This window comes from Sceloporus undulatus, chromosome 7, assembly GCF_019175285.1.
Source record: "Sceloporus undulatus isolate JIND9_A2432 ecotype Alabama chromosome 7, SceUnd_v1.1, whole genome shotgun sequence".
In the NCBI taxonomy this organism is placed as follows: Eukaryota; Metazoa; Chordata; class Lepidosauria; order Squamata; family Phrynosomatidae; genus Sceloporus; species Sceloporus undulatus.
Genome location: NC_056528.1, coordinates 21,201,366 through 21,224,226, shown reverse-complemented (window position 1 = coordinate 21,224,226; position 22,861 = coordinate 21,201,366). Strand labels below are relative to the sequence as shown.

Sequence of the window (22,861 nt, the reverse complement as noted above, 5' to 3'; positions counted from 1 at the left end):
ACCTCTACCTCCTCCTTCCCATTATCCCTAGTTGTGTAGGAAGAGGGTAAATACGTCTAAATTACTTCACTACTGACCACTAAGAGGTTTCTATAAACCTGCATGTGACCACTGATCCTCCGTCCCCCATCCATACCAGACAAAACTCTTTGGATAAAGGGTTCCAGGTTCAGATCTCTGCTTGTCTGGAGTCAGCCATGTTTCCTCTTGCTCTTTTCCAGTTAGCCTACCTTACAGGTGTGTTATAATCCTGACTGAGGGATCACTGCCATCTCAACTGCCATCTCAATTGACAATGTACGTCAGCAGTGCACCATGTGAACAGTGGGTCTAGACCCAGTGCCCCAGATTCCTTAGGGACATAATCTACGGAGGTGGAAAGTTAAAGGACAAACATTCTTGGGTTACCCAATAGTCACATCAAAGTGGAAGATGTTCTTTGTGTTACAGATGGACTACAATCATTCCTGTATTGAAAACAAGGGTGTAAATACAACTAGGGTCTCCTTCTTTGATGGTCTTCAAACAGAGGTTGGGTGGGCATCTCTCAGAAGTGCTTCAGCTGTGTATTCCTACATGGCAGGGGGTGGAATAAATGGCCCTTGTGGTTCCTTCCAATTTTATTTCAAACACCAGTCTCCATATTCTAACACCCTGAAGGGAGAAAAAGTCTGAAAAATCACAGTCCTAGAGACTAACCTCATTAAAAGGCCATGAGAATAAAAGGAGAGAAATACCCACTCTAACCCAAGAGGCAGGGAGGAAGGCAGAGGAAGGAAGAATCTAAACCAACAGAAAGCCATCTTGAGACAATAAGGACCCCCAGTTAACATGCCTCCATGCATCGTTTATCATGCTGATGATGGGGAAAAGAAACATACATCAGAAAAATTACACAGGTAAATCCCAAACATTTGCTAACCGCCACATAAAATATCAACTATGGTGAGGATATGGCTACACTGTCAGCATGTTGCATAGCATTAAATTCTAAATAGGCAGCTTCCTGGTCACCTGTGGTGAGCAAGAATCACCCCAGGTGACCAGTTAGGAAAGCTCTGGCAAATAAGGAAAGAGTTGGTTCTCTGTCCTTATCCTGCTCTCCCACTGTTACTAATAAATAACAAGGAGCCAGCATGGTATATAGGTTTGCGTCTTGGACTAGGATTCCAGGAAAGCAGAGTTCAAATCCCTGTTCGGTCTGGGTGAGCAAGTCACACTCTCTTTGCATCAGAAAAAAGCAATGAGGGCAAACTCACTATGAAGAAATCTTGCCAAGAAAAGCCAATGGTATACTGGTTTGAGTGTTGGACCAGGACTCTAGGAGACTAGGGTTCAAATCTCTGCTCGGTCATGGAAACCCCCTGCAGGATCTCTCACCTTCAGAGGAAACATCGCTCCAAACAAATCTTGCTTAGAAAACTCCATGATATAATGTTTTGCTTTAGGTCACATTAATTGGAAATTACTTGAAGGCACTCAACAAATACATAATAGACACATACTGAGAGAACGAATAATAGTAGATTTTGTAGTCTTACTTCCAAGGCTGACAGTATAACTGGACAACATGTCAGCATCCTAACACCACAATGCCCTGACATTACTGGCACAGACAGGGAAGCAAATGTTTAGAATAAGGTAAATTTAAAAAGCAATGGATAAGGGAACATGGCAAATAAAAACATTGCATTCCATAAATTCGGTTTCAGTTTTGTTGTGAATTAATAACACTCAACAACTGTCCTATTACAAACCAGCACACATTTGAAAAGCGAAGGCAAAAATCAGTGTTAAGGAAGCAAATGGTGAAATCAGGCATGTTGTTAATTTGCTAGAAGGGCTGAACGATGTAAGCAAAGGCAAATGACTGGCATGAAGGGGGGAAAAACATAATCGGAAAGAAACAAACTCAACAAGAAACATAATGAAAAATGACCAGGAAAAGAAACAAAACAAAAAACCACCATGGCAGAGACATGACAACTCAATAAAACAAAGCTAAAACAGATTTAAGCCAATCAAAACTAACACGCTATCAAAAAACACACTGAAATAATTGTTTCAAACTTAAAAATAAAAATAAAGCCAAAGTCAGCAATTAAAAAAAACACCCCAATATTACAGTAAGTTACAACAGGACATCAGCTATTAGTTCTTAGAAACTAATTTCTATTAAAAAAGAAAGAGAGAGAGAGAGAAGGAGAAGAAGAAGAAAAGAAAGACTTCACTGCTGGGATTAAAAGAATAACACACAAGATTCAAACTACAAAGGTACTAAGACTAAGTCAAATTCCAAGGAAGCCGGTACCTTATTTTTCTTGATGAACGGCCACAACTTGCCCTTCGATTTGCCACTGAACCTGGATTCTGGCTTGCTATCTCTGGAGTTGGAAAGGCTGGATTCTGAGACGGTGCGCTTCATTGGCTGGGTGAAGTCTTCGAAGTCAACATCCCCAGGAGGCTCAAAGCCAGACTTAAAGGCCTCTATGACCAATTGGGAATCCTGATAATGGGAATAAAAGAGTTGGGTAAAAATGGCCAGGGAACCACTGATAAGGCCTACCTATTGAATTTAGGCAAAGCCCAGACAGTTCAGATTAATCCTCTGTTGTCCCACTTTTTCAGACGCTTTAAAATGTCCCATTTTCCTCTCTTCCTCCCACTTTCCCCCTTGGTCCTCAGCTTACTTAAATTACTGCAAACTTGAGTTCAAGATGCAAAAGTAATTTAAATTCCATTAACTCTGCTCAGGAGAGAGGAGAAGGAAGAGAGGGCCGTCTTGCCCTTCCCAAGAGGCTCAGGCAAAAGCAAACTGCTGCAGCCTCTCCTCACTTGTGTTTTCCTTATTAATAACTTTTAACATCTTGACTACACACTGATGTTGCTTGAACACATCTGTCCCAGTTTTCATCTGTGGAAGTTTAAAGAGTATTCTGTCTTTTCTCTTGTTGATAAGGAAAGAGAGAGTGGCCTGTTACAGACAGCCAAAATAAAGCTGCTTCGAGTCACAGTGGAGGTATGGTGTTTCATTGATTCATATGTCCTAAGAGTCCAGAAGTCGCACTAAAGCCACGCTCCAGACTGGAGCGTGGCTTTGGTGTGACTTCTGGACTCTTAGGACGCATGCATCATTGAAACACCATACCTCCACTGTGACTCGGAGCAGCTTTATTTTGGCTGTCTGTAACAGGCCAGAGAAAGTAAGGAGCCAAGGAAAGGAAGTGATCCAAACTTGAAAAATAAACAGGGCAAAATGATATCATATCTTGTGCATGTTCTCCCCACTCCCATCCCAAGCCTTTTGAACCCTTTAGATTTTTTTTCACTCAATCTTCCTTAATCCATATCACATCCTTTCTCCCACAATCCAAACATCCGACCACTACAATGGAGCTAAAAATAGTCGACTCCCTTTATAGGTCAGAAAGGGATAAAATTGTCAAAACAGGAAGTTAGAAATCTAGAACAAATTAATTTCTTTGCTTGCTGCTGCCAGCATTTTGGAGAGGCAGACGCTTCACTCAGTTATCCCTTGCAGTTGGCCTGGTGGAAAGATGACCTCTACCTCACTGGAGATACTCCAAGGGAAAATATAAGCTAGGAAGCAGTGAGGTCAAAGATATGTCTTATTATGAGTAAACACATAATGCAATGGGTTGGATTAAAACAAATAATAGTCTCCAGAAACCCACTTTCAATGTTACGTTTCCAAATTCTGGAACACATTCCTCATTTAAGCAGCTGTGGATGGCAAGCCCCATTGGCCCTAATAGCAGCATGTGCATGCCACTGCAGGAGTGCAGCTGCATCCACGCTGCCATTAAAAACCACGTGATTTAAGATCCCACATTTTTGGGGGCATCTTCCGGGGGGGGGGGTCCAGAGTAGAACCCCCATGGATACTAAGAGCCAATTGTATCAAATTGTTCTTTCAATAATAAACCATTACTTGGCTACCATAAATTCAACGGCAGAAGCCCTGCAGCATCTCTTAAAGTCCAGATGCATACTGAAATGTTCAAAAACGCTACTCAGTTCACCTTCTTCTGATCAATGGATTCTGCCGCTTTTGTGATCTCATCCAGACACTTTCCGATGATTGGGGTCACTTGTCGGTCCACCTCGGCAAACGTTTTCATTGATTCACCTATCCTGACTATCCGTCGCTCCTCCATTTCTTGTATTTTCTGTACGTATAAGAACAACAATTCATTTGGATATTTCAATTATATTCCTATCAGATAAAGATAAATTGGTTACATTTCAAATGGCAAGGTTGATCATTTTTGGTTAAGTCAAAGGCCCCATACAGATAGGCCAAAATAAAATTGCTTTGTGTCACTTTGGAGATATGCTGTTTAAATGATGCATGCGTCCCAGGAGTCCAGAAGCTGTGCCAAAGCCACATTCAAGTCCTAAGGACTGGAGCTTGGCTTTGGCGTGGCTTCCAGACTCTTAGGATGCATGCATCTTTTAAATAGCATGCCTCCAAAGTGACCCAAAGCAGCTTTATTTTGGCCTGTCTGTATGGGTCCTAAGTTAAAGTTAAAACTCTTATCATTCTACGATTCTACAACTCTCACTGCGAGTAAGGTTTGCAAAGCAATCAAGACCATTATTTTTTTTAAAGTCCAGCTTTTAAAAAGTACATCAGCAGCTAACATTCAAACTTCGGGATCTTTCGCAGCTGGGGAAATGAGAATACACATAACCGATGCTGGGGTTTATGAACCAAAAATACACACAGGGCAGCTGGTGTTGCTGTTTTCAGCTGATACCAGCCTGCCCCATCGCAAGGCAAATGTTTTCTCACTCCACAGCTGCAGAACAGAGGTGGCGAGTAGGGAGCAGGAGGCAAACACAATGATATCACCATCCAGTTTTCTCCTGTAACAGTCATAGATTCTTCTAGTTAACCAGCACCCCTCCAATCTTCTCCCATCAGGGCCAATTCAAACAAACCAAGGGCAAATGAATGAGCCCTCACAGCAAAAAAATATAATAATTAATAAATAAAATCAGTTCCTTTGGGACAATCCATGGCAGATTCAAATAAATGTTGCAACACAAAAGGCATGGAGTTGTCATGACTTCATCATTTGGTGAACTGCCCCATCCTGCAAACGACAGCCAGTGGCAGGAAGCTGCCCACACTGTGAACACATGGGCTGTGCAGTAGTTATGAAATCATAAATTGAACTTAACAATCTTGCAACTCTGGGGATTCAAGTTTATGGCTGCTAACAACTGAACATGACTCCCAAAACATATTTCCAGGTTGGCATCACCCCAACCAAAGGGATTCTGAAGTGCTGGAGTTCGGAGTGAGGGAAATGTTTTACTTTTATTTTGTATGATATCTAACTTATACTGTTGTAAATAGGTTGCTAGCTGCCTCAAGTCCCTTTATCAGGAGAAAGGTGGGATAGAAATGTTTAAAATAAATTAATAACTTCTGCCATGCTCTCCTGGTTGCATGATGCCTTGAGACCAGCTACAGGGTCTTTCCAGCTGCCTGTTCTCAACACGCTCTGCTCCCAGGAGGCCCTGCAGATGTCATTTCCCAGTATCTCAATCTGAAGCACTCCAGAAACCCTTTGGTTGGGACACTGCCAGGCTGAAAGGATATCCTTTTCCAGGGTGGCATCATCAGATGTAGCCACGATAACAAAGTTGCATCATTGGAATCACAGCTGGTGATGCAGTGTCTCTGTCATCATGTCTTGTGTTCTGCAGTGCATCTACACTGATGAAATAATGCAGTTTGATACTACTTTAACTGCCATGGCTCCATCCTACAGAATAATGGGATTTGTAGTTTGGTAAGGTACCAGTGGAGAAGTGATTTGAGCGTTGGACTAGGACACTGGTAGACCAGGGTTTGAATATCGGCTCAACAAGTCACACTCTTTCAGCCTTAGTGGATGGCAATGGAAACCCCCTCTGAAGAAACTTGCCAGGAAAACCTCATGATATGTTCGCCTTAAAGTCGCCATAGATGAACACCGCCCCCACAGTCAGTTATGACTAGACATTCATGTCAAGGGACTATCTTTACCTTTTTATGGAGGTCCCACTGTATGCTCATAGGAAATACGGAACCACTTGGTGTCTTAATACCATCTGCCGATGCCTAACCACAGCCAGGGATTGACATGGCAGTCCACTGGTAGCCACCAGTAAGGCATCCTCACCTGGAAGATGTTGGGTATGTGCGTGTAATAATGTTCATGCTGCTCGTTGTTGAATTTTTGCAATGTGGACGAATATTCTGCTTTGCTGTCTTCAGCCATCTGATGACGGAGTTGAGCTTGTTGACGGGCCTAGAAGAGACAAAAAGGGGAGGAAAGAATAAGAACATCTCAGAGAGGCTGTGTCTTGTGGCCTAATCATGAGTCCAGGCACCCTCACTGGTACCAAAATTTACAGATGCTCAAGTCCCATTAAAAACAGTGGCATAGTAAAGTGATGTCCTTCGTATAAAATAGCAAAGTCAAGGTTTGCTTTTTTAGAATTTACATATATTTTTTAATATTATCAAACTGTGGGTAAAGAATCTGCAGATATGGAGGGACAACGGTATACGGCATGTGTAAGAGAGTGAGTGTGAATGTGTGTGTATGTGTGTGTGTAACAGGGGGAGAAGCATCCTCCTCTGTAGGTGGTCTCACTAGAGCCTTCAGTCCGTTAATTTATTCCTTATGGTCCACTCGTTCTTCTTGCACAGAACAGCTTTGGAATTATTGTTGTCATCCAGTCCTGCCCTCCCCTAAAATTTCTGCAGAAATATTTTCCTTCAACAATCCCTTTTGTCGCTCCCCTCCTCCTCAATTTCATTGGGAGCCTTCTGTCTTTCCTTTCACGGTCCACTTAATATTTGCTCCCTGGTCTTCCGCCCATCTGCTCCATTTCCTCGTCTGAACTTATTCTCTCCCTCCCGCCTGCGGCCCTTATGTCTTTGCTTCCCATCTTTACCCCACAAGTCTTTCAGCAAAGCCAAGGCACCTGAAGGAAGACAGGCATGGAGAGTATCTCTGAGTTTGTGCAGAGGGTATTTCACTCACCACTCAGAGTCTAATTATATATTGCAGACAAATGAAACAAAAGGCATGCTATTTTTTTAAATTTCTTTACAAAAAGCTATGATGGGAGAAGATGGATGAGAAGTTGAGGAGATAGTGAACAATCCCATTACTGTTTTGAATGCTTAAGGTCACCCATTAAAATTAGCTTTTCTTGGGGATGAAACTTATCACCAGTTTTCAAAAGAACCAACAAGTAATTTTATCAATTTTATTTCCACTGCAAATGTTTGAAAATTGCAGAGTTTCCAAACAGCATTTGCAATCCAGAACTTATTCTGCACAAAATTTGCATGTGGTTGTTTTACACAGGAAGAAAGAGCATTTTCTGTGCAAAACAACCACAGGAGAATTTTGTGTAGAGTAAGGACCCAAACAGACAGGCCAAAATAAAGCTGCTTCAGGTCACTTTGGAGGTATGCTCTTTAAATGATGCATGTGTCCTAAGAGGCCGGAAGCCACTCCAAAGCCATGCTCTAGTCTAGTCCTAAGGACTGGAGCGCAGCTTTGGCGCAGCCTCTGGCCTCTGAACATGCGTGCGTCATTTAAACAGCATATCTCCAAAGTGACCTGAAGCAGCTTTATTTTGGCCTGTCTGTTCAGGCCCTAAATTCCCAATTACAGCATGTTCTAGACAGGAAACAGAATAACAGAACATTATTTTCTGTAGAGAAAATAATATTTCTGTGGAGAAATTGTATTTTCTGCACAGATTAGGCTACTATCTGCATACAAAATATTATTTTTCTGTGCAAAGCAACCATGTGCAAATTTTGCGCAGAGTAAATCTCGAAATGCAAGTGTCATGCCAAACTAATCTTAATTCTTTTTTGGCTAAAAATCAATAGAACTGATTCAAGACAATCTGGATCTCAAAGGCAGTAGCTTTTTGTCTTGCCAATGGAAATGTTATCTTTTCGACTACGACTCCCAGCATCCTCTGGCCAGTGTACCTGGAAGATTCCTTGGAGCCACTCTCTTAAAAAATAATTTCTCCAAGATCTGGACCTTCCTTGGCAACAGCTTCACTGCATGAAACCTATCTTTTATTGCCAAGAATGACAACAGGGAACTCTTTGCTGGAAACAATGCCCTAATTCCAGAAACAGCAAGAGGCTCAATGGACATAACTGTCTCCTATATAAATGGTATGTAAAAGACAAAAGGCAGCTCAAGCATGGGATGGGTCTGCACATCTCCGGAAAGGGCAGTAAATATTTTTTCAGGGGCCTTCCAGATCTACCGAGTGGAGTAGTTCAAAGACCTCTCAGCAGTGGTCCAGGACTGTGCTTTCCAATGCAAACTTCAGTCTGGCTTTTCTTCCTCCCCGACTCATCAAATGTTGTATTGCTATATCTTTGCCAGGAGGCAGCTAGCCAAAATGATGCTTCTGTCCCTGAGCAGATAAACATGGCAGGAACGGAGAGGCAGGAATACAAGGGGGATGATTCAAACATAAATGCATGATTTTAAAAAGGAAGGAGAAATAGAGAGAGAGAGAAGGATGAAAAAACCACAGCTTTATTTAACTCTTTCTTTACTCTATCCTGCTCTCTTCCAGTTGAAATTTTCTATGTTGCAACCAGTATGCCTTAAGCATGAAATTTTGCAGGAGGGGACAAAACAGTGTAATTAAGTAATTTTAAATGAACACTGGCATCCTGTTGGAAAGTTACATCTCCTGCTATGTTTCAGCTTTTTTTCTCTCATGTGATAAGTCTTTAAATCTTATCTGAGGGTGCCTCCAGGTTGGGGGGGGGGCGACTCTCAGTAAATGCCAAGTTTTGTTCCTGCACAAACCCATTTTATTTTGAAGATCCAAAATAAATGACATTTTCTTCATCCTGATGTATTTCCTGGAAGCTCCCAGCATTACCAAAGACGTTTTAATTCCCACTCCCCAGATTGGTTTAAATTAACTCAGTACTTCCCAAAATGAAATGGATCTATATTTGTCTTGGGACCCAGTAAAGAACTGCTGCCAAGTAAGCACAGTTATTGCTTCAGGACACAGATTCAAAAGAGAACAAGTGAGACAAAGAGGAATGTTAGCACTAAAACAACATTACTCTAATGCTTAGCTGATATATAATTGCTACAGAACCTTTTAAAAAGGTTCTTCTTAAAAAAAAGAACTCACTGGAAATGTGCAAAAATCAGTTTCTAAAATACTGCATGAGACTGGATGTGACATAATCAGTGGAAGAGGGATGTGGAAAGGTCAAATTCAACAAAGACAAATGCATAATTCTACATTTAGACCACAAAAATCAAATGCAGAGATATGGAGGATACTTGGCTTACTGGTGGCAGTACATGTGAAAAGGATATTGAGATGGTTGTGGATAATAAGTGAACATGACACAGCACAGTGATGCTGAAGCAAAGAAGGCAAATGCTAACTTAGGGCCCAAACAGACAGGCCAAAATAAAGCCGTTTTGGGTCACTTTGGAAGTGTGCTGTTCAAAAGATGCATGCATCCTAAGCTGCGCCAAAACCATGCTCCAGTCCTAAAATTTTAAAAACTAGGGCTTCTCCTTGCTCCTTCCACTAAGCCTCACCCCACTGAGACCATCTCTTTTAAAAGGACACAGGCGAATGCCACAGCCCTGTTCTGCCCAAAAGCAGATGCCCGAGGAGCAGTAGTGTCACCTCTCTTTAGGGTGTCACCTGCTGCGGTCTGCACCCCTCTTGTGACGCCACTGGGTGATGGTGGATATAGTGACTTGAACAATCCTCACTTTAGTGTTCAGAGTTATATCTTTGCACTTTAGGATCTTGTCTAGTTCTTTCATAGACGCCTTTCCCAATCCTAGTCTTCTGATTTCTTGATCTCATCCAAGGTCTGGGAACTCTTTGACTATTTCTAGTTTGTCGTCATCTAGGATGAATGAATGTTGTTCTTTTACAGTAATTATTTTTGTTTTCTTAATATTCAGCATTAAACCTACCATAGCACTTTCTTCATTGACTTTCTTTAGTAATTGTTCCAAGTCTTTGTTGTTTTCTGCTAGTATATAATGTCTTAGATTGTTGATGTTTCTTCCTCCTATCTTCACTCCTCCTTCCTCCATGTCTAAACATGTTCTGGTTATGATATTTACTGCATATAGGATGAATAAATAGGGTGACAGAATCCAGCCTTGCCTGACCCCTTTGCTGAATGAAAACGATTCTGTTTCTCCATTCTCAGTTCTGATGGCAGCCTCTTGCCCTGAATACAGGTTATGCATCAGGACAATTAGCTGTGGTAGCATCCCATTCCTCTAAGTGCCAGTCACAACTTTTCGTGGTCTATGCAGTCAAAGGCTTTACTGTAATCAATAAATGACATGCAGAATTTCTTCTGGAATCCCCTGGTATGCTACATTATCCATCATAAGTTTCCAATGTGATCCCTAGTGTTTCTTCCTTTCCTGAATCCAGCTTGCCTCTGGGATTTCTCACTCCACATACTGTATGGTAGGAATCTTTGCTGCAGAATTTTGAGCATGACTTTGCTTGTGTGGGAAATTAGTAAAATGGTTTTGCAATTACTGCAATCTTTTGTGTCTCTCTTTTTTCTCTCTTGTATATGTGTATGGGAATGTATATTGATTGTTTCCAATCTGTGACCCTGTTAAATTTTGTTTTATTTCTTATATTTATTAGCAGATTTTCATTAGAACTATTACCATGAAACTTTTGGGGATTCTCTGAACCAGTCAGTATCTCTATAGCCAAGGCTGTTGTGATGGTAAGGCAAGTGAGGAAGCTTTGAGCATCTTGGGAGAAGGCTAAGGATGCAGTGAATATGTGAGTCATTCATTTGGGCAACTGAGTTGTGGCTTTATAATCTCCTATCTTCAGCTATGAGGCAACCCTTCTCTTTCCTCATTACAGCTTCATTAGTGGGTATGTTTTTTGTTTTTAAATTGCCCCAAACTATTCATTCCTCCTCATTAGCATGCAGAGATAATCTGGCGGAATTTCATGCCACACTTAGAGGGTTAGATAACACTGGCCACCGCCTTTGTTACTGAAGAACAATCTTCCCTTCTTCTCCCTACTGCCAGCCTCTCTATCACTGTTTTTCTCTCTTGGTACCAAGCTTGGTATTCAGCCACAAGCTTTCAGGCTGCCATACCTCATTACACATTTTTCTTCATCTCTAATTGCAACAAGCATGTTTTCTGTGCCATCTTTTCCTCCTTCTCCCTCCTCCATATCTTTCAGATGAAAGGCAGCTCTGAAGTTGTGCCAGGTATTCCAACTGTCCTCCTGGTTCATCTGAGATAAAACCACTGGTTTTGGTTTTCCTATTCCTTCTCCGTGATAAGGTCACTTTCCTTGTTTGGTATTTCTGTGTGTGCATCTTTGGGGAAGAAAAACTGGACATGAAAGATAGTCAAGTTGAATTGAGAGAAGTAATAGTGCTACTCTATTTGGGTTTGGTCAGACCTTGCCTGAAATACTGTGTCCACTTCTGGGCACTAGAGTTTAAGAGGGATGTTGACAAGCTGGACTATGCTCAGAGGGGGGCAACCAAAACGGTAAAAGGTCTGGAAGCCATGCCCTATGAGGAGCAACTATCTAAACATTAGGAAGATCTGGAACTGGCAGCCCTAAGGGGAAAGTGGTTAAAGAAAATTAAACAGAAACTTTAAAATGTGGTCCAGAAAGAAGAACTAAAGAAAGTCTCAGATCCCTTAAAGTGCCACCATCCCACTTCCATGTTTCCTGCAGTTTTTAGCAAGCATAATTCAGGGACAGATCTTTTGAGTTTCTGTCTGGAAAGGACTGATTGTCCCTAAGTTTGCTCAAAATGGGGTATCTAGCTTCCAGTTCATTGTTATTTGGGCCAAGCCTGGCATTGAAGTCGCCCAAGATGTAAACATACGTGTCTGGGAAACTAATAATCTGGGAGAGTACATAGTTCTCTACTTTATGCCAGACATCCTTGACTTGATCGTTGGATTTAATTGGAGGGATATAAATATACACAAAAATTAAATTATTGGTCTTGATTTCTAAACAAATTCCAAGAGCTAGATGCCCACATTTGTCTTAATACCTTGGTTATCAGTGATGTTGACACCAATATGGCAAGGACACTTCTTATTTACCCGGAGTGCCTTTAGAGAGTAGGAGGCATAACCATTAACAACAATAGTGTCCATGGCCCACGTTTCCTGCAACAACATTATGTCAAAACTCTGCCTATTCACTTTTATTGTGGGAGAGAGAAGGAAGCAGGGTTCCCCCCCCCCCCCGAAGGACACCCATGCCCAGGAAAAGACAATTCTTAGATGCAACTCAGTCCCAAGATTTGTGTAGTGGTTTGAGTGTTGGACTAGGACTCAGGAAACAAGGGTTTGAATTGCCGCTCAGCCATGGAAACCCACTGGGTGAACCTTGGCCAAATCATACTCTTCTCTCAGCCTCAGTGGAAGGCAAAGGCAAACCACCTCTGAACAAATCTTGCCAAGAAAACCCTACTTTGATTGTGAATTCCTGCATAGCAGGAGGTTGGACTGGATGGCTTTTGTGGTCTGTTCCAACTCTGATTCTATGATTCCACTATCATTTCCCCTTGTTGATGTTCTTGAGTTCCTTCAAGTCACTTCTGACTTATGGCAACCCTAAGGCAACCCTATTACAGGGGTTTCTTGCCACAATTTATTGAGGGGTCAGTTGCTTTTGTCTTCCTCTGAGGCTGGGAAGTGGGAGGTTAGGAGTAAAGAAATGTGTAGAGCTCCAGATGTAGTTATATTGCAAGTCCCATCACCCCTATGCAACGTATACAAGAACGAGGGCTAATAGGACATGAAGTCCAACAAGGTTAGGAGGACTTCCATCATCATCATCATCATCATCATCATCATCACCACCACCCCTTTCCCCTAGTTTGGAATTCAAAGGTGCTTAAAACAGATTTTTAAAAAGTTTAAAAATTTTAAAATATGAAAGTGAAAAGATTATGAAATTATAAAATACTGAAACCAGTTAAAAACATAAAACCATTTAAAAAGGAACTTCAGCACAAAAAACAGCAGTTAGAAACAAGAAGAAGGGAGGCAGAATCATGCAATAGGATTTACACAGGTATTAGCCTCCATCTGGGGTGTTTGCCAGCTCCACATATTACATTATTATGTGTGTGGCACAAGGGATTTGCATGCATCCCTTCCTCCATCACATTCACATGATATAGGTCACCTCCCAGGAAATGTATGAACTGAGCCTTTTAAAGGAAGAGGAGGACAAGGCTGCTTGATTCATTCTCTGCTCTGGGTCACGGGATGTCTAAGTGAATCATCGCCTCTAATTCAGCAAAACGAAATATGCATCGTGCTTTTTGGTCACATTTGCAACAGGGCTGTTAAAACACCTTTCCGGGAAATCTATTAAAGGGTCCAAAAACTATCAGGTAGAAGGGAAAGCAGCTGCCGTGCTGTTCCTGACAGTGGCACAAGCTGAGCAAGTAGGTCAGCCACTGAGCCAGGGATGGGGGAAATTGGCAACAAAAATGGCTTCCTGGGGAGGAGGTTTTGCGGAATGAGGAGGAGGCAGCCAAGCAAATGAAAAACAATGGGGTGGTGACACCATGAGTTGCCACAGCAGGTGATGCCAAACCTAGTGACAGAACTGTTCATTGCAGCGACATCCTTCTTACAATAAAACCTTTTCCTTTAAAGCACATCTTCTCTCTCACACTCCTTTCATGTGCCTTTGCTTGGATCCATCTCTTCACCAGGCTAGGGGAGAGGAAAGTGTCTGCAGCATCGGACGAGGAAAGCTCAGTACAGAATAATCCCAGCAAACGTCCCATTGTGTTGCTATGCAAGGGGAATTCAAATCAATGGGTGATGGCAGCTAAGTTCTCTCTGAAGGTCCCATTCTGTGCAGCAGAAAGAAACAACATCCAAACTCCATTGCTTATGGGGACACCATTGAGCCCCAGTCCACTGCCGCAGGCAAGTCCAATAGAAGATGGTCTCCAAAAGGTTATACAGTGCAGCAGCAAACAAAGAAACTCAAAGTGCACAAGCATGACCCATCTCTCTCCACCGTAATGCAGAAAACTATGCAGAGAGGTTAGCCACAGAGGGAAATTCACTCCCCCAACCCGTTCTCAGCCTTCATATCTCTTCCCAGCCTCAAACTGCCAATCAAATGCACAAAGTATCAAACAAGATCACTAATACAAACGGACTCTTTCATGCCACTGGACCACTGTTAATGTTTGGTTATGATGTTAACAAGGACTCTCAAACCCATCTACATTTGGCAGAGGACCAATTCACTACACCACATTTTTTAAAAATGACAAATCTAACTGGGAACAGAATAGTCAAAGCAGCCTTCTGCCCACAAAGGTAAGGATATATCTGTGGGTTTTTTAAGGTGGCCCCAGAAATGAATCAATGGTGACTTTTGCTGCTACCAGTGACTGCAGCTACTTTAAAATAAGCAGCAGATCGGCCTGTCTGCAGCTATTTCTGACCAACAAGAGAAGAACGTGATTGTGCCAAAGGGCAAGCGGGACCTCCCTGACTATTTTTAGGAAACCGTGTTAGAAACTTTGGACTCCCCTCTCTCAACAACTCCAAGGCATCAAGAATACAAACCCCACAAACAGAAACTGGTTTCTCAAGATAAGGGTCCTATCATATCACATGTAGGGATGTGGAAATTGGAATATTTTGTTCTCGCAAGTGAGGACAAATAATTTTCACAGTTTTCTATCAGCTGCAGATAAAACAGATGTCGTCCCTCACTATTCACGGATTCTTTATCCGTGGATTCAACCATCCACATCTTGAAGTGTTTTGGGAAATTACTCTTCACAGAAGTATACCAGGGAGAAAGGGGGTTGTGGGAGAACTGCAGTTTTTTGTTAGAAAAACTTTGTTTCCAGGTAGCTACGTGTGGCGGGATTTTGTGCAAAACTGCTGCTTTCTACATAGAACCCAGCAATCTCGCACAACAAAAATCTCATATAGAAACAACATTCTATGACAAAATGATGCTTGTGCTTTTTGTGCACGATTGTTTCTTTGTGTAAGATTTTTCTTGTGTAAGATCTTTCTTGTGCAAGATTGGTTTTTCTTGCACAGAAAATAATATCTTTCATTAAAAACATATGTGGATACAGTATTTTTGTCAATTTTTTGTGTATTTCTTAAAATAAAAATGGCCCTGGGGACACACTTTGCCCACACAAAAGTGCAACCCCAGGCAAAAAGAAAATTCCACATTCCACAATCTACATTCAAGGTAGATTGATTCCATTAGGGAAGCCACAGCTAACCCAAGTTTGCAAGATCTGAGCAAAACTGTCAATAAGACGGTGATCTGGAGATATCTCATTAATTTTTTGTTGTTCTGGGTCCTCAAGCCATTTCTGACTTTTGGTGATTCTAAGGCAACTCTGTCACTGGGTTTTCTTGGCAAGATTTGCTCAGAGGGAGTTTGCCTTTGCCCTCCCCTGAGGCTGAGAGCGTATGACTTGCCGAAGGTCACCCAAAGGGTTCCCATGGCCAAGCAGGAATTTGAACCCTGAGCTAAAGTATCATAATCCAATGGTCAAACCACTACACCACACTGGCTTTCATGAATAAATGCAAGGTTTGACCACTCCTAATTTTATCCATCATGGTCATGATATCAATTAGCAAAAGACAGAAGAAATAACAAATGAGATACAGCTACATGGCTGCCACCTGCAACCCATCCTCTTTTTTACCTTTTCAACATCTGCTTTCGTCACGTTGATGTCTGCGTCCATCTTTTCAAAATACTGCTGTGCTCTGTCAGCTTCTTTGCAATCCCTTTCGAATCTTCGTTTACTCTAATGAGATGAAGGAAGGAAAAAAAACGTTTTTATGAAAGCAAGAGAATGACACGTAGGAGTGTCGTCAGCATCACGTTGGGTTTGTGTGTTTGTTTATTGGTTTAGGAGATTTAGGTCTAATCTGCACTGCAGAAATAATGCGATCTGACAACTGCCATGGCTCCATGCTATAGAATCCTGGGATTTGTAGCTTTGTTAAGATAGTTAGCCTCTCTGTCAGAGAGCTCTGGTGTCACAATAAACTACAGTTCCTGGGATTCCATAAGATTGAGTCATAGCCATTAAAATGGTGCCAAACTGCATTATTTCTACAGTGCAGATTAGACATTTGATCAGAGGACGATCCAAGTATGACCATGGATCCACATGTTTGGATCCCCCAAAGCTAGTTTTGCTATCATCAACCCCTTCCAGCTTCCCACACCAGCCTTTTCTTGGCCATAAAAAGGATGAACTCCCTCTCCTTGAAGCTTCCACTGAAAGGGCAACAGGGTCCCCTTCTGCAGTTTAACCTTAAGAAGATGCATTTTTCAAAACCTCAAGTGGAACATCTGGCAAGATTAGAAGCAACATGCAATGGATAGAGAGATAAAAATGAATTTGTCCCTTTCTGTTTGGAAAAAGAGACTCTGGTCTCTGCCCGTTAAAGAAAAACTATCTGAAAGACTGCATCTCCTTATACAGCAGTCCAACACATTTCAAGGTGTAATTTAATAATCGCTACTAACTAATTGCTAAGCACAGTTCCATCATGCCTTGGCCTCAGTGCCTGGTGAGAGCTCCATCATGCCTTGGTCCAGCTACCCTCCATCCATATTCCAACTGCCACTATTGTAGCTCTAAGGGAGAGAAGAGCAGCTAACATTTGCTGGATTTAATCCCCTTCCCCATTGCCAGGGTGTAAATAATCCAAACAAATGAATGACAATGGGGAATTACGGTAGGTAGTGGACACAGGAGAAGTTAACAGGGTGTAGTTTCCCCCTGCCTAAAAATGATGCAAGAGGGTTAGGAGGGACAGGTACAGATCTGTGCTGCAGTAGGGACTTTGCTACAACTTATTACATTTGTCCTTCCACATTTGCGGCTTTGACTTTTATGGATTTGATTAATATGTTCTCTCTAGGAATCTCTAGGTCTTCCAGTGTGACTTTGTTATCAACGTCTGCCAAGAGTCATGCTGGAGGACTAAGAGATTCCTAGAGTGAACACTTCTCTAGGCATTTGTAGGTCTTCCAGCATAATTTCATGGTCAACATCTGACAGATCTTGACCACACAGTTGCCCTGGAGGGCCTAGAGATTCCTAGTGTTCTCTCAGGTTAAAAAAGAAAAGCAGTGGTTTTTTTATTTGTTGTTTTCTCACTTTCATGGGGGTCCTGTACCCCTAACCCCAGCAAATGTGAAGGGTCCACTGTACACAGTCCCATAAACTTTCAGAGCAAGACACTATTCACACTCACCGATTCAAGCTGTTTCCAGCAGGTCTCAATGTGCTGCTGTGCTTTTCGGCCATCATGGAAATGCTGAGGGAAAACACAGACAAATCGTTATTAAAACATGGTGCCATGGCAAAAGGATGAAGTATCCTCTTTTGTTTGTTTCTGCCAGGGGTAATAATGGGGTGGGGTGCATGTGGGCCTTTGGCAAGGTCCAGTATGGTCCTGAGACGCCCCACCAGTGCCACACAACTCTCCCCATTCTGTAACATCTGAACAACTTATTTGAATGACCAGCAACATGTTTGTGGGGCTGTTGCATGCTGGTTTGGGGGCTCCTCACCCCCCAAAACAATCCTGCCTCCCAGTATTGTGAAGTTATAGTCATGGAGTCAGAAACTATTCCGGGTGGAGTTGGAATCAGTAGAATTGCATCAGTTCTGATTCCAGCTTCAAAATAAAAACTTATAATATTAAATGCCTAGTTTGTTGCATATGCATGGGAATTTAGGAAAGTTTTCTTGCTAAGTCCTAGAGATTCTCCACCTTGGAGCCAAGGGGATGGGGTCAGCAACTTCTTCCCCTTACATTTCTTCCCCTCTGTGCATGTTTCATCCAGGGAGGCTTTGAGGAAACTCTGATCTCTCTTCCAATCCACACTTGCACATTGCCTCAGTCAGGCTAACATCGCTGCACTTCCCAAGAACATAAACCAAGGGCAAGCCAAGGCCATAAAAGGCAATGCAGCTGTAATGCTGGCAAGGCTGCAGTTTCAAAGTCACCATCCTTTCCCATTAAATTTCATGACACCCGTACCACCCTGATCTTCCTCCTACAACAGGCTGAAGGTCTCTCTCCTCCTCCTCTCCTCCACTCTTGGCAAGGCCCCACTTCACTGCAATACGTTACAGAGAGACAATGCACTGTGAATACAAATTCCTCTCCTTTGCTTGCATCAACCTGTGGATTTTTTTTTAAATGCTTGCTCATAGGGGTTAGCACAGTCAAGAAGGGAGAGCTTACTCAGAAGCTGTAAAGACTTACATGGATTGCAAAACACCGAACATTATCTTCTTTCTGCGGCTTACATTTACTTGGAGGCTAATCCCAGGGGCCTCATACAATTATAGAATGATAGAATCATACACTCATAAAATGATAGAATGATAGAATCACAGAGTTGGAAGATACCCCAAAGGGCCATCCAGTCCTGCCATGCAGGAACTCACAATCAAAACATTCCCTGTGACAGATGGCCATCCAGCCTGTTTAAAAAACTGCAAAGAAGGAGACTTCACCACGCTCTGAAGCAGAATAGTCCACTGTCAAACAACTCTTAATATCAGGAAGTTCTTTCTCCTAATGGTGAGTTGGAATCTCCCTGTAGCTTGAATCCAACGCTACATGTCCCAGTCTCTGGAGCAGCATAAAACAAGCTTGCTCCATCCTCAGTATGACAGTCCTTCAAAGATTTAAACATGACTATCATTCACTCTTAACCTCCACTTCTCCAGGCTAAGCATACCCAGCTCTCTTTCACCATTTTGGTCATTCTCCTCTGGACACACTGCAGCCTGTCAATATTCCCCTTGAAGTGGACTGGGCACAGTATATAATGATGTTTTTGGATTGTAACAACCAACATTCTTTGCTAAGCTAATTAGAGTTGATGTGAGTTACAGTTCAACAACATCTGGAGGGCTTCAGTTTGCTGGTATACAGTAGACAAGATGATACAGTGCCTCTGAGTATATGCAGAGCATTAGACTACAAGTGTACACATATAATCATTTGTGACACCCCACATCTCTACTGAATATAAAAGACACAGTAACTCTGGGCATATACAGAACACCAGACTATCAGTGTACACATGTATGCAATCATGATACCCCAGATCTCTACTGAAAAGAAAAGATATTCTGAGCATGTGCAAAGCATTAGACTCCCAATGTATGTGTGTATACCTGTGTGATGCACCCACATGCTTGTGTGGAAGGGAAAGAACCTGGAGATTTAGCCTCCAATCCAAAATCTGTAATGAATGTTGTGTGTTTTGGAAGAATGTTGCTTCCATTTGTGTTTTGTTTTGCTTTATTTCCTGGAGATGTAAACTTCCAGACAATGGGAGTGGGAAGGACATGAGAGGGGAAAAAAAGACAGGACTTAATTCAGCTTCACATTTTCCACATCTGGAATAGCTGTCCAGGCAACAAAAGATATTTTAATTTAATGAGATCTGTAAATCTCATTTTCCAGGTTGCAAAACCAGGCTCTAAAGACTTTGAGAGAAAGAAAGTAATCCCAGCTGAGGCACACAGAAGACTTTTCAGTGGTAGCTGCAGAAAAGCTCTCAATTTAAAAGATGTCAGAACTCTGCAATGAGATACTAAAAGCAGGGATTAACAGAGAATGAGACATATAATAACTTTTTAAAACAGTTCAGCTACATGATGATTATTGTATTCCGAAAGAAATAAAGACACAAATGGCATTTTCTTCCCTTTTTTGATCCGGAGGCTCCAAAGGCAAACATGGCCATAAATATGGATTTGTTTTTGCCACATCATGCATTCCTGTCACACACAGCAAATCTATTTTATGCATCAGAAGCCAATCTGTAGCCATGTGATAAACAGCATCCCTGTTAAATATTCAGAGAGATTTCTGCAGCTGAGTCACTGTGAAGTGTTGTTTTGTTTTAATCATCAACAAATGTGGCGCTTCCTCACCTGGGCAGCATTTGGGATCTTGACTTCTTCAGCGCATTTCACACATATTCCCTATTGGGAGCATCTTCTGACAAGTGTGGTTAAGACTTTACAGCATCAAGATTCATGTCAGGGATGAAAAGGTGGAGGCTCCCTCTCAGCCTCATGACATCTTTTGCTATCTGAAACAGTTGGGCCCAAACAGGCAGACCAAAATAAAGCTGCTTCAGGTCACTTTGGAGGTATGCTGTTTAAATGATGCATGCGTCCTAAGAGTCCAGAAGCCATGCCAAAGCCACGATCCAGTCCTAAGGACTGAAGCGCAGCTTTGGCACAGCTTCTGGCCTCTTAAAATGCATATGTCATTTAAATAGCATACCTCCAAAGTGACCCGAAGCAGCTTTATTTTGGCCTGTCTCTTCGGGCCCAGTTATCTCCATTATGAAACAGTTAACACTGTTGCATGTCACCAGAGTATGGTTTTTGGTTTGCTTTTGGCTTTGTCTAGGATGTCCGTGAATATTAAGCAAAGTGTTTGCTCTCTCTTTAGCAAAGATTATTTCTTCCCTTGGCTGGGAAATCCAAAGAGTGCCTGCCGAGGGACACACAATCGGCAATTGTTTATTTAATACAAATAAAGCCTTCTCTTTTGGTCATGACCTTTCATGAGTAAAATGTTTCACATGATGCCTGTCCCACAAGCAGCCCTGTTATGCCCCAATCCCCACTCCCTTCCTCTGGAGTGCATCTCATGCCCTCACGCTGTACTTCTCACTGGGAATGCACCACGTGTCGCACAGCTGATGTCATCCTGGCAATTGCTGTCCATTTGTGTAAGATGCTGGGGGTTCACTCTGGTTTTCCTCCAAGAGCAAGCAAGGACAGCATACTGGAGGATGCTAAAGAAATGTGTGTGTTATGATTCTGCAGAAGTGCTGGGAAAGAAATGTGCTTGTTTTTGTTGTTGTGTGCCTTCAAGTTGTTTCCGATTAATGGCTACCCTAAGATAAAAAGATCCTGAACAACAAAGATATGCAACAGAGCACTGAAGTCAGAATCCAGGCAATAGTATTCCCCATCACCATACAGATGCAAGAGCTGGACAATGAAGGAAGCAGACAGAAAGAAAAGCAACACATTCAAGATATGGTGCTGGAGAAGAGTGCTGAAGATACCGAGGACAACCCAAGTCAAACAAATGGGTCCTTGAACAGATCAAGTCAGAACTCTCATTGGAGGCCAAGATGATCAAACTGAGGCTGTACAGTGCGCCCTTACTTTACGTGGGGGATCCAAACCATTGATAAAAATATTGAAGGGAGTTGGCCCAAAGATACAACCCTGTGGCACTCTACTTGATACCATCTTCTAATTTGAAGCACAGCTACTGATGAGATTTGAACACAGTTTTCCAGCCATGTATGGATGCATCTAATGGTGTTTCCATCAATTCCATATTTAGTCAGTTTGCTAATCAAAATATTTTTCTGTGTTCAGGGATTTACTTTTTTAGTGTAGTGCATTTCACACTGTGATCCTCCACCTATAGTATAAAGCGGTACAGTCCAAACACAGGTTGATGCCCCAGGAAGAAAAGCAATTCTGCTCAGGCAGAATTGCCGTTAGAGAAAAACCTGTAACTGATCTCTGCCACACCAAAGAAAGATATGCAAAATGTTGAGCTTTGGCATGCTCCCACTGTCGGTCCAAGAGATCCATGGCAGGGTCAGCCAATAATAGTCCCTGAAGGGTGCACGCTTTACAAACTCAGACCAGCACTTCTCAATGTTCAGGCCAGAAGCAGGAGGAGTCCAATGAAAAACATAACCCAGACAAAACTGGGACATTGTAATGAATCATAACAAGCAAAAGCTGGACTTCCAAGTCAGCTCTGAATCAGATGGTTGGATTTCTGCTGGTGGCTTAGCCCTATTTGCTCTCCTTCTGGGCTCACACACGTGCATGGCGTACGAAATTCAGCTTATTATTCCAGGACTTAATCATTCTCTTTCCTATCATGAGCTAATTGCAGGTTTACATGAAGAAAGGAAGGCAGCTGCATCTCCCTTCGGAAACCAAAACCACTCATTTGCTGCAGACCTATCCCGCCCCCTGCCAAGGCAGATCACACAGACAACCGTTCTCCCCCACAGAGTCTGCGGCAGGCGCTGATGCATTATTTATCCTGGGTCCCAATGGGAGAGAAGAGGGACTATGGTTGGTATCCTACACAGCAGCTACAAAATTGTAAATTGAATTTACAATCTCGTAACTGCTGGGGATTCATGTTTATTGCTGTTAACAATCAAATGTGATCCCCAAAATCAAGTGTTCCAGGCTGGCAATGCCTCAGCCAAAGGGCTTCCAATGTGCTGCAGCTCGAGGTTGTGGCGATGATGCCTGCAATGCTCTCTTGGCTGCAGGGGGGCTTTGGGAAAAGCAACTGCAGCAACATCAGGGCTAAGTCTGACAATGCAGGATGTCACCCTGTCTGTGCAAAGGACCAGACTGTGCAAATTCAGAACCTTGAAAAGAAGAGAGCTTGACTTCCTTTAGCATCCAGCCAGGTGTTCATATGCACTCCACATTACAAACCCCACAATTTCATGGGATGAAACCATGGCATTTAAAGTGGAATCATAGTGCTACAACTGTATAATGTGAAAGAACCCCAGCTCAAGAGGCAAAGGAGCATTTAGACACTGCTGTATCCTTGTTTGGATGCTTGTGGATGCCAACCCTTTTATGAAGATGTCTTTTACCAAATCAAGCTATTTGTCAAGTAAGACC

General features: G+C 42.4%; 1 protein-coding gene across 6 annotated transcripts in view; it reads right to left on the bottom strand.

Annotated features, from left to right (window-relative positions):
- The window catches only part of FNBP1 (formin binding protein 1), a 75,309-nt gene that overhangs the window by 39,964 nt on the left and 12,484 nt on the right, over positions 1-22,861 (bottom strand). For all 6 annotated transcript variants that reach the window (XM_042479117.1, XM_042479118.1, XM_042479119.1 and 3 more), the window contains exons 5-9: positions 17,385-17,447; positions 15,815-15,919; positions 6,198-6,326; positions 4,044-4,190; positions 2,312-2,506 (exon numbers count right to left, since the gene is read on the bottom strand). In XM_042479117.1, coding sequence (XP_042335051.1) covers positions 2,312-2,506; positions 4,044-4,190; positions 6,198-6,326; positions 15,815-15,919; positions 17,385-17,447 — 639 coding nt within the window. The remainder of the gene's footprint in view (positions 1-2,311; positions 2,507-4,043; positions 4,191-6,197; positions 6,327-15,814; positions 15,920-17,384; positions 17,448-22,861) is intronic.